This window comes from Pecten maximus, chromosome 15 (assembly GCF_902652985.1).
Source record: "Pecten maximus chromosome 15, xPecMax1.1, whole genome shotgun sequence".
NCBI classification, from domain to species: Eukaryota; Metazoa; Mollusca; class Bivalvia; order Pectinida; family Pectinidae; genus Pecten; species Pecten maximus.
The window spans coordinates 26,718,305-26,731,719 of NC_047029.1; the positions used below are offsets into that span (position 1 = coordinate 26,718,305).

The following is a 13,415-nucleotide window of genomic DNA, read 5'->3' on the forward strand; positions in this document are numbered from 1 at the left end:
ATCCACCTCTCTCTGAATCAAGCTCATAACAAACTTCCATATACGAGTGAATACCTCTTTGTACAGAAAGGATACCCTTTACTCAATAATAAAAATTGTTACACATGAGGCACCCTGATTTACCCTAAAACACTGTCAAAATTAACTTCATGTAGTCTTAAAAAGTTTTCGCAAGAATGTGAAAAAAAAAATTACACTGCATCAGAAGTGAGAACACATTACACATACATTGATAATTCATATCACAATGTTTTACACAAATGGCATAATAAGAATCTAAAATAAAGAAACTGGGCGACCCATGTGGAATGAGATTTGTGGCAAGTATTTCATGTCTTTACAGCTTCCAATTGCCATTCATACATTCTTATCTTTCACAGATGGTATAGCGGTAAGCTTGAATGCTGGTGAGAGCCAAGAATAACGTTGTTATAATGTAATGTATTTGTATTTTCTTGAATTACTTCCTTGGTGATCGAACCAGAGACCCCTGTCCAAATACACCATCAAACTTCCAAATAAGAAATTCTCCCAAGCTAAGTGGTAAGGAAGCAGCTAAAATTTACTAGGATCATATATATATTTTCTCTTCAGGAAATAACTTTATTAAAATTATATACACATAAAACATTTTTGTTTCAACAGAATCTGATTTGATTAAAATTTTATTCATCAACACTCACCCAATCAGAATATAGCACGCTGATCAAATGAAAAAAAAACCAAGATTTGATAAGATTAAATACCTATCAAACTAAATCATACTCTTTGTATATCATAACACTGACAAAGTTTGATTTTAGATAAAAAAAAACATGCACCGGCAGACATGAAAACTTGTGGAAGCCAAAGTGTGGAGGAATGGACGGACAGACTATCTCACACACACACACCAGTCAGATCTTTTTCTCATCGATAGTGATCTAATAATACCTGAAAGTCTTGATATGGAAAAAGGGTTATAATAAATACTTCATATGACTTTAATTTTCAAAAAAATATTTTTGCAAATATCTTCCAATGACTTGTGAGAGCAAATGAAAAATTGCACCAGCTTGCTATCTTTTCTCGTTGTAATTTATGGCATTTTTTTTCAAATTACAGTTACCATTTAATTCTGTTTGTAATGAATCATAATTGAACGTAGGCTGCATTAAATTACTAATATCATCAAAGAATGTATTATCTAGTATACCAATGTGGGTTAAGGTTAGTTGGGGAAGGGGAAAGTATACCCATTTTCGGCAATAAAATTGGGATAAAAAAATCACTGAAATCACATGATAGCAATCCTCTTTCCTGAAAGTTGTAAACTGAATATTAACACATTCATTTAATACTTTTTGTTGAGAATTTTTAGATGTAATAATCATGCAAATATATGTATATCTAATTAAACTTGAGACTCATATAAAAATCTTTAAATGGAAATGGATGTGAATAATGTATAATAAGTAAGGATGTGAATGATGTATAATAAGTTACTATATAGAAAGTCGACAACAAATTAACATTAAGACAAAAAAAAATGAAAATCTTTGTGAGATTTACAATGTACCATATAGGATGAAATACAAGATTGGGAATGTTGAAAATTAAAGACTGGGGAAAATTCTTGAAAACTTTCAAAAAGCTACACTAAAGGATTAATGTATGTTTTGATATAAACAAAATACAGCATTAATGATAATCTTAACCTGATGACTAAATTTTTTTTTTTTAATTTTCTTAAAATACAGTATTCCATTATATCATTTATTACTCATTCTTCAAATTCACAGGCTGCTCTCTTGCATTTTCATAACAACCTATAGAGTTATTATCAACTGTGTACATTTAGTCATGTGGTATTATACCTTAAATACATGGCTAAACCTAACTGCAATTTCATTTTAACATTACCATGTTCTCGAAATTAAAAGTACCACCACAGAAAAAATGTTAAAACCTTACAGAACTTAGTGGGTTAATTCTTTCTTTCTAAAAATAATATCGTTTACTGAACCATCATCCCTTTGCATTCGGAGAAGTGTGTCATACCCCTTTCCTTCCATGTATGATTGCAACTCTGAAAACCGACCAGTATCATGGACATATTCTACAGTCAACATTTTAATGTTAACCTTGTCAAAGGGAATGGTCTTGAGTACATTAAGTTCGTCTCCCTCGACATCCAGACTGAAAAAGTCCACGGTAGTTTGGTTGAGGGCCAGTAATATAGAGTATAATGGCAAACACTGTACTTGTACTGGGTCAGCCTGAATGTTTTGTTTCTTGATCCAATTTCTGGCCTCCTGGTCATGCACCACTCTTCCCCTATTGAAGGCTTTGTTAAACGTCATCTACAAAATTCAAAATATAAATAAAACCTTATCTTAAAGACACAAACATTATGCTGTCCTCATTAAATCACCACCTTTAGTCAACACAGATTTTGGCAGTATAATGAGAGCGGTGATCATGATAGTATCAACAAGAGATCCCAGAGGAATCTTGGCACCCACCATTGAATGATCTTTATAGGTAGCACATGTACACTACAGTAGGACAGCCTAGCCATGGGTGATTTTTTTGTTAAGCAAATAACTCCTGTATTATGATATGCATAAGAAATTAAAAAATAAATGTACACTATAATTGGTATATTCAGTATGAAGTAGTACATACAGGCTTCACATTTGTTAAAACAAAAATTAATCAATTGAGTCCGGATTTTAAATTTCCGGATTTTCTGAAAGTGTGTTTACACAGGAAATTTAGTTTTGCCTACAGCGAAAATAAAAGGTAAGATAGCAGGAAAACTTAATTTATAACATATGTCAAAACAAGATTAATTCTGTCCTTGGGATAGAGATATTTAATTTCAAATAGGTTTCAGAAAAAAAACTGTGTATAGAATTGGGTCATTTTTGGTCAAATATCATAACATTTTGCAATTTTTTAGTTTTTTTTTACTACCTACATGTGAAGTTTTAGAAACATCCCTCCAGTACTTTTAAAGAACTATCGATAACAAATTTCAATTGTCAAAATTCAAGATGATCGCCATGGGCCATTTTGTTTTCTGATCAAAAATCTAAATGCAAATGGCACAACTAGGGATCAAGGGAAACCTACACATGACGTCTAAGAAACATTCCTCCTGTGCTTTTTGAGAAATAGCAAAAACAAGGATTTTTTATAGCCGTACGGCCGAGGGCAGACGAACCACGAACGCAGGGCGATTTGAATAGTCTACCTGATGATGGTTGATTAAAAATAAAACATCACTAAACTACACATGTACGAAACTACGAAACAAAACATATGTAAGCAGGAAAATAAGAAGTATTTACACATATCAAGTATCATTAAGACTTACAACTGCGGGGTATGGTCTGGGGTTGAGACAGGCATGCATTGTGAAAGCTTTCCGGTGTTTTGTCGTCAAGGCATCATAGTTCGAGGGATCAGCTTCTATAAGTAGTCCATTCCATTTTCTGACTTTCTCAAAAAATAAACTGTTTGATCCTTGTTCCCCGTTTAGAGCCCCACATTCAACATAGAATCCTCCTTCCTGTGAAAGAAGTGCACCTTTGAGTGAGATAAATTCACATGTATACATGTATTAATACAGTTGTAGCCACAATTATATGTAAGTGTCTATTTGTAACTGTTCTTTTGAATAATTTTCATTAACATTTTTAATTTGCAAATTAACAAAAATACTACATACTACTAAATTAAATATTTAAAAACCATAGTAACCTGCATATCTTTGTCCTTTGTAACAAAAATTCAACAGGCATTTCCATAGATGCCCAAATGGGATAATATTAAATTAAATATATTTCTGTTGGTAGCTACCCGATTTATTCATACAATGTTATATATGCCTGCTAGTGCATATTAAGGGACAATGTTTCACAGTTTGACCAAAATTAAAAGAACAATTTTTTTTCTTCAAAACTAAGACAATTACTTTTGAACTGATTTACTTACAATGTAGTTCAAACGACTGTCAATGAAAGGTGTTTGTCCATTGGAATAGTCCAATCTGTCAGGATTTTTAAGATTGTATTGCTCTTTCGATGGTGGGACGATGAAATGATTTCGGATGATTTCAATAAGACGGGGTTCATCCATTGCAGCATGGTCAGCATTTAGCTTGGCCAGAACTTCCTTGTAATCATATGACTCGTTGTGCTTCTGTACAATTTCTCGTGGCTGGAATGCTTGTGCACCGACTACGTGCTTTCTTCGCTGGTTGAATGGAAGACTGAAGTCTTTGTTGGAATTATCATTGATGACGATGATTGGTGGCCCGGATGACTTTTGACTGACTGTATGCAACATTAGTAAAATTATTATCACAACCCCTGCCATACTAATCATCATAAATGACAACGAAAAACGCATGATGATTTTTTGGGTTAATGCCGACACTTAAAAACAAAGCTTTCTTTCTATATAATGTTAACTGTTATAAACTTGCTGCCATTCCAAACCAAGGACCATTTGTTAACTTAGAGGATGTAGTCGTTGTCAGTGAACCTGCAAAATACAACAACAAATATAATAATATCTGTCCACTAGTATTTTGGCTAGTGAAAATGCATGTATATAGATCTGACATATACCAGTATGGATGAAAAAATCACATTCTATATGTATACCATTCAAGGTAAAACATACCAATATTTATTAAATTTATTAGGCCTATCACTTTTATAATATTGTTTAAATATAGCTATAGAAAGTGAAAAATTCATGACATATACAAAGATACACCATATATGCATGCATGGATGCATATGGATACATATGTTTCTACTATATATCATACTTTTTGGAAAAAAATTGAGTATACTCTATTAAATAAAGAAAAATTTAATTATTTTTAACCATTAAACTTTTTACAATTGAAAATGAGAAATAGTTAAACAAAGACTGAATTTAGTGTAACACATTAAAAGCAACAGTACTAACTAACTGTACATAGTATATATGGAAATTTTAATTATTTGTTATTTTTCTTATTTTTCTATCGCAAATATGTGCTTAGTAAGCATGCACATATACAATATACCATGATATTCATTCCACTATAGTATGTCCATTTACAATTCCCAAACAAAATTACATGGTTGATTTCACAGTTAAAGATAAAAGAAGATAAGGTCATTTACAATGAAAATGCTCAACAGCTCCACATACAGGGAGCCTCTGGTGGGTGGATGAGAGGATGGAGAGTCAGACCACTAGTACTTCATGCAGTAAAATTTGTAAATCACTAGGATTCTGTAGCTATAAATAGCCTATATCTATCTCCATTTGAAAAGCTTCACTTGTTTCTACACTAGTATTAAGTTACAGTAGTACTTAGTCATAAATTATAACACAGTCTCAAGATTACTTTTCTTCCAGAAAACTGACCTCAGCTGACTCAATTAATGTTGGAGGATGTGGTGACCTCACCAACTTAGCTGTTCAAGTACTACATATATATCTGATCCTGTGTCACAATGACCACACTTATGTACAGTAGAGCTGTGTATACACACATGTAGGGCATGAACATATAGGGAAGCTGAAGGTCAATTATCAACTGGTAATTGGCTGGCACTTGACTTCCTACAGTCAATGCATGCCTTTATATAAAGGCTCATACATTCAAACCTGTTTATAAAGGTCACTCAAGGGAGTACACAAAATTATCTTTTCTAGACAAGTGACCATTATCAATGTTCAATGTTTCACTCAAACCTGTCTATAAAGGCCACTCAGTGTAGTACACACAAGTGGTCTTTCTAGACAAGTGACCTTTATAAAAGTTTATAGTCAAACCTGCCATAAAGGTCACTCAATAGAGTACACACAAGTGGTCTTTCTAGACAAGTGACCTTTAAAGAGAATTATAGTTACTCTTGTAAACTTTTCATGAGTGGTTATAATAAATAGTATAAGAAATGATTAATTTAGCAGTTTTGATAACACCGACAAATTTACGTTTTTAATGTCTAACGAGGAATTACAAATTCAACTTGCAAATCATTTGTATAACATGTACAGAAGACGTAGAAGCCTAACTTAAGTGAATGATGATTTTAAATAGTGTCATGTAAGTCATGTTTGGCTGAATATCACTTATATGATAATTGGGTAAATCATTTTTTTAGTTGATTAGTTAATTGTATCTAGCTTAATTAGAGTGAATTTAGCACACCTCGCTGGTAGGGCTCTCCCCAACCCTTGGGAAACTGAATTTCACTACTATGATGATGAGCAAGAAACTTTTATTTTTATGCATACTTATATATATATATATCTATTATGCATACCAGTATTTATTCATTTTATTCAATACTACTTTAAAAGACATAATGTGTTTTTATGCAATAATTGTCTTTTAATCAATGTATATGGCAGTACAATATATATATATAATTGTAACAGTTTTTTTCAGAATATCAACATTTTATATTTTATCATGGTTAAGATGATATATCCCGATATTAAACTATGTCTTATACTTTGAAACCATATACTTGTACAATGTAATTGTGATACATGACACTTAAATAAAAAAAAATTGACCGATTAATTGACTGTGACTTTCAATGATAATCTGATTAATAAAGAGCAGTAACACATGTACATGGGAATCTGCTATGCCCATCATGATCATATGCCAAATATTCTGAACCCATTGCAATAAGCCTTGAGGCCAACTTGTTCAAGGTATTGACGTACTTGACCAATGTATGAAGTTTTATCAAAATCTGTATAAAATCATTAAATAATGTTGAATAATGTTGCTTGTGGCTATGGGATGACAGAAGATTTTCTATAAATATCAATTAATTTAACAGTGACCATGTCCTTGACCTTAAGCTTGGCACCATGAAACAATGTTTGAACTACCCGCATTGATGGATACAGCATGCCCACTTCAGATCGGTTCTGGGAATTTTGATGACTATTTAGAAATGCTGTATTATACAATGACTGCAGGTAGTTCAAACATGGTGCCTTTCTTGTTGACGATTCACTGACATTTATAGCTTGTTTTTGGGAGAACAGTAGATCCATGTATTTTATACATACTCATGTATTCTCTAGTGTGCAATTGCAAGGGTACCGTATTTGACCTAATAAGGCCACAGGGCGCGGGTAATTGACACTGGGGGCGCCCTTATTAAGATTAATTATTCTGAAGTTTTATGAAACAGACTATACCTTATAGCAGAATACCCAAGGCTGTGGAAACGGTAAAATGTTCAGTCATCAAAATATTCCAGATGAAGATATATATTCATTATCATATATGAAGCTTAAACATCACTTGAATATCCCTGTAAACTTGTAAACTATGCCAGCTGATCTTTAGAGAATGTGTGTTCCACCATTTATGTTCAAATGGAACTCTTTTGTGTTCTATTTAATTTATAGACACAGGTGATTTCCCAGATCATATCAGACATCGTTTTCTTTGACCTAATAATTGATTTACAATGTCTTTTACTAGCTTTCTGTTCTGAACAAAAGTTATTTATCAGCAAGAATGAAGTCTTTACTTTATCTTCAAATAAAGATGGTAAGTTATTATCTGTATGTGTGTTTAGTTTCGGGTGCTCTTTGCACTGACATGTCATCTGTAGGAATAGACAAAATGTGGCGAAAACTTGTGTTTCAGTTACTTAATTTGCTGAAGAAAATTGAACACATGAAGTAGCAAAATATTTATTATGAATTATTACTTTTGAACACCATTTTGACACTCAGTCAAAGATTCATTACCTTGAAAAAAAGGTAGGGACGCCCTTATTAGGGCAGGTGCCCTTATTAGGTCAAATGCGGTATTATGTAATTATTGAAACAGAAGGTTGGTCTCAAATTAATGAAATCTAATATTCAGAAATAAATAAATTGTCAATGTGAATAGACTAAATATATATATCACAACCAATGTATAATATGGGTGGGACATTTCGATGACTTCTCTAGATCTGTCACCTTCATCCACCCTAGTATAGGTAAGTTGATCAAAGTCATTTACACAGATGCACCTGATAACCACTTGATTGAAATATAAGAGTAGGCTAGGTTTAGTCATTAAGATTGATTTTGCAGACCTTCATTCCAGAAAACTAATTGTCGATGTATGTACAATAGGCCTAGTTTTGCCAATTTAGGCACAATCTAACAAAATATCATCCTACCAATTATATTTGGAATTTGACTGGTCATTTCAATCAACTTCTCCAAACCGAACCCTCTGTTATCCACCTGATGAGAAATGCCTTTGTTCAACCAGATATACAAATAAAGTATGCTCCCCTGTATAAATGACAAACCCTATGAGTCAGAGACAGACACAAGTAAAAACAACACTCTACTAAAAATAATGATCTACAAACGTTATTGTATTTTCTGAACAGCATTATATTCACTGGCAATGATGCTTAACCTGATGTTAACCCTAACCATAACCCTGACATATCGTCAGGGCCAGAGGAAACTCGGGCTAAGTTTATACCTTACACTAGTACTCCAATCACAAAGGTAAGTATAGTTGTTTCCATTCATAAATTATTCATCTTTGTTAGAATCATTCATTTCTCGCTGACAGTATATGTGTATTTGAATCATTGACCATGAAAATTAATTCCCCATCGGATATCTGAGAGGATTTGCTCTGGGTTCAAGGTTCGACAAATAACAAAAATGTAAATATCTGATAATAAATATAGAAAAATAATGATATGATTATATGAACCTTCAAAGTCTTATATTATAGGTCTATTTCTTGGTGGAAAAATGATAGGATGGGCTATTCGACTGTATCACTAAAAATCCAAAACATACTACACATAAACATGATAACCAGGATATGGACTGTTTTACACATCGATATCACAAAGTTTGTATAGGTTTTATAATCATGTGTATAATTACTGGATTGTTGGTGTTGTTCTGTACCGGTTTTGTGCTTATTTTGCGTTCAGCTTCTAGCCACAGGTGCCCAGTTTCTTATAATCCATATATGATATATAAATTCCACTCTACTACTATATAGATATAATGGATTATTAGAAACCGGGCACCTGCATGTGCTTCAAGCAGGTCGGGGAGAAGTCCTGATTTCTAAACCAAGCACATGGACCATGCACCTACAAACCATAACTCTCGCTTTTTGTCAGGTATGCCTTTTCTGGCCGAAATGCTTCAGTTTGCTACTGCTTATATAGCTATATATCTTAGCTATTATAGTGGAATACCACTATAATAGTGAAATCAGGACTTCTCCCCGACCTGTCAAGTATGCATCCTCACGTTCTGGAGTCATCTCGTACGTTATGGAAATGACTAATTCTAGAACGACTATTCGTGTAGCAGTAAAATTGGTGATGAACACGAAAAAGTAAAACATGGATGAATAAACAAATACTCTTACCAGATCGTGCTACTCTTACTTTTTGCCAGTTGCAGATGATTCTGATTACATGATTAACATCCGGTTTGCGTGCGCATCAACAAGGAAGCCACGATTTAAGAAAGTGAAAGTTGTGTCGTCAAAGTACTGAGAGTCTTGAATTTTAACACGTGAACCTTTTAAGCAAAACTTAATGGAGAATTAGATTGGCGAACCGACCGCTTACCTTTCCCTGTGATACGATAAGATGTAGAGTATATTTATACCTATGGCGCGCCGTATTACTTTTTATATTCCAATCACGGGGCATGTCTTGTCATATAACAGAAAATAGCCAGAATAGCTATAACAGGTCCCGAAATAATGAAAAAAATGATACAGATAATAATGGGACAAAAAAGCACACGGATCTCACATTTTATGTCTGTTTTTTTTAAAGAGTATCCTGTTTTCTTATGATCGGCTAATTTTTCTTTTATTAGCATTTATTAGCATAAATAATGGACGCAGGCTTGTAGCCTCTATATCCATATCAATGTTTTTGTTTTGTTTTGTTGGGGTTTTGTTTTGGGGGGGGGGGGGGGGGGGTGTTTAAGTTTACAGAACTTGTATAAATTAAGCGTTAAATCTGCCAAAAAAAAGGTGCTAAAATGAAGAGTTTGCCACTACAGTTAAGGGGTAGCACTTAAAAGTTTGAATAAGTGATATCACCTCACTAGCGGATCCAGGGGGGGGGGTCAATCCACTTTCTGAATAGAGGGATTCCCTGCTGGCATACGATGGTAACCCAGTTATAATTCTGGCAGCTTTCTAACTAGTTTTTAACCCACCCCACAACAATATTCAAATAGTGGTAGACAATAAGCTTTGTAAATCTTTAATAAAGTTTGCTTGTTTAATACATATTTTAATTTACGAAGTACACTTATCTGTTTTGCAACATTCTTAACTATATTTCCGATATGTTTACTCCATTTACAATTTTCATCTAACGTTACTCCTAGGTGCTTGTGATGATCCACAAAATCAACACTTACATCATTCAAATTAATATCTATAGCATAATCGTGTTCAGTGTTGGAAATGAGTATAGATTCCGTTTTTAAAGGATTAAATTTAACAAGCCATTTTTCTGCCCAACTTTGAATTTTTGCTAGGTCATTATTAATTTTTGTTTCGACAGCCAAAAGAGAATTATCAGAACATAATAAGGAGGTGTCGTCTGCAAATAGTTTAGAAAGACTTTCAAGGTTATCGGTTATATTATTTTAATAAAGAGTAAGGGACCTAATACAGAGCCTTGTGGAACACCAGCATTTATATATTTAACAGTAGATATACTGTTCCCAATGAAAACTTGCTGGTTTCTATTACTTACGTAGTCACTTAACCAAGATAAAAGTTTCCCTCTTATACCACAATTAGCTAATTTTACATTTAGTCCCCTGTGCCACACACTCGATCGAACGCTTTGGAAATATCACAGAATACTAAGCATGTTGGCCTAATTTTTTCTAGATTGTCGCATAATGTATGATAGATTTCAATTATTTGGTGGACAGTAGAGTGACCAGGCTGAAACCAGATTGGTATTTATATATCAACGAATTTTCAAGTAAATAGTTATGTAGATGTTTAACCTCTCAAAAACTTTTCCAATAGTACTAAGTAAAGATATCGGTCTATAGTTAGAAGACATTTTCTTATCACCTTTTTTGAATAACGGCATTACCAAAGCTAATTTCGAAAGTTTCGGAAAGATACCAGTTTCCAAGAAAGACCTATATATATTAAATACAGGGGGACGGTTATAGATTCAGTGGTGTTTTTTAACATTTGATGACTGATTTTGTCATTGCCAACTGCTTTTGTTAGTTTGTAAGGATTTGAGAATGTCAGTAATTTCATCTAATCTAAAGGGTATGTCTGATAAAGTAGCGACCGTACGTAATTCAACTTCAGGTACGTCAATGTCAGTGTCATCAATTGTAGAAATAGAAACAAAGTAATCTTTTAGGATGTTGGCTTTACGGTGACAGTAGTAGTTCATCAAACATTAAACTATCTATGGAAAGTTAATTTCTTATCATTCTCACAGGATATTGCAGACAAATCGAATGATGTATGACAGTGTAAAGAACGAAGAATAAAAGGTTTTTGATACAAAAGACGTTTCTTTAGATTTGCTGTTCAGAATTAATAAAAATGTTTTGGAATGCTTGAAAGTTGAACATCAGAACGAGTTTTAAACCAGGTAACATTCAGTAGCACGTATTGTCCTGGAAACTGATAGCTAGATAAACCAGGTAACATTCAGTAGCACGTATTGTCCTGGAAGCTGATAGCTAGATAAACCAGGTAACATTCAGTAGCACGTATTGTCCTGGAAGCTGATAGCTAGATAAACCAGGTAACATTCAGTAGCACGTATTGTCCTGGAAGCTGATAGCTAGCTTTACCTCGGACAATTTAGACATTTGAATCATATTTATTCAACAAGAAAAGATAACAAAATTCAAATTAAGTGAAGTCATCCGACTCCAAGCCAAATTTCAATATTAAGATTTTAAGCTACTTTTATCACGAGCATTTCGTTATATCCAAATTTAGAGGATTAGGTTGTTTGTCCTTACATTTAAACTTATTTTAATCTTGTATCAATACCGGAATTCTAATTATTAATGCATAAAAGAATCCAAGATTTGTGCTCTTATCTAATGACAGGCGTCTGCATATGTTTGTATTTATAGAAAAAAAATGTTAGCCCCTAGTCCCACTAGGGGTTATTCTTTTTTTCTTTCTATAATTACTACCCAGATGCAGACGCCTATGTTTCAATTAAGATTTTTTAGAAACGACATAATTTATGTGCGGACTAGGTAAGAAGAGGTACCGTTTTTTTTGTTTTTGTTTTTATCTAGTCTGTTGAATTGTCAACTGTTTTGCTGAAAGAGATCTTTGGGTCCTTTGGGTAGCTATGGAATTCTCGGCATCCATTCCAAAGAACCGAATTTTCTAAAGGTCTTTGTTTCGTCGTCAGAACCTTTTTTTTTTCTTTCGGTCCGGATGTTGAACTTTAATTTAAGTTGATTTGGCTGTTTGGGGATAATTTTGTTTTATTTTTGATTGCTCGTTGAAGTTGACGCAGTTTCTCGACAAGCTTTCATGCCTCAGGAAAAGAGATGTTATTATATTTTGCTGAAGTATAAATTGTCATTTCCTTATGTCAGGTCCCTGGAGAAAGCTTCGTTTTCCTTTACGGTTTGTACAACATGCAGAGTCGTCACTTTCATGACCAGTAACGCACATGAATCCGTGTTTGGATAAAAAATAATGTTTGATAATAGTCGATGCTTTGGAAATGAATAACAGTCCGACCAGTTTGCGATAAAATTGCTGGCCACTTATTAATGCTAGTGTAATCAGAACCACCTATGTGTTTAAACCGTATAGAAGTGTTCATACTCATAGTGGCATTCTTGTGGCTAATTCGAAAGCGAGCCAATTTAGTAGACGGACCCAATTTGCCATTTCGTCCGCTGTTCCCAGCAACATAATTTAATTCTTGGTATCTACATGCAAATAAACGGTCAACTGTGAATAATAAGTTTATCTGACAAACCGTGTGCCTATTCGCGATGCCGGAAAACATTCAGAAATGAGGAAACTACCTCAAATGTATGACTTACCTTCACTTTTCTTTACATATATCGCCATTTTTGACTAGTCTATCCTTTGCAGAACAACAGTCCAGCTTTAGAACAGCCGGTGCTTTCCCGTTTACCAGTGTGAAGCTCACCTTAGTCCTTAGTACCAGGTGAGGTAAAATAAGGGCCCAATGGGCACGAATCGCTCACTTGCTTTTGATCCAGTGATCCTTTTTATACATAAAAAGGTGCATCAGAGACCAGATATAAGATCTCAGGGTCTCCCAGTTATTAGAAAATGTGTCTTTTAAATATTTTGGCCAATTTAACTATTTCAAACTTGAAATATGGCC

At 33.7% G+C, this 13,415-nt stretch overlaps 1 protein-coding gene across 1 annotated transcript; it reads right to left on the reverse strand.

Annotated features, from left to right (window-relative positions):
* LOC117343795 lies at positions 1-9,490 on the reverse strand (the record flags this gene model as incomplete). The annotated part of the gene is given in 4 exon segments (XM_033906296.1): positions 1-2,342; positions 3,362-3,556; positions 3,982-4,533; positions 9,437-9,490. Coding segments are annotated over 3 exon segments (996 nt in total). The 5' UTR covers positions 4,399-4,533; positions 9,437-9,490.
* Between the last annotated feature and the right edge of the window lie 3,925 nt (positions 9,491-13,415).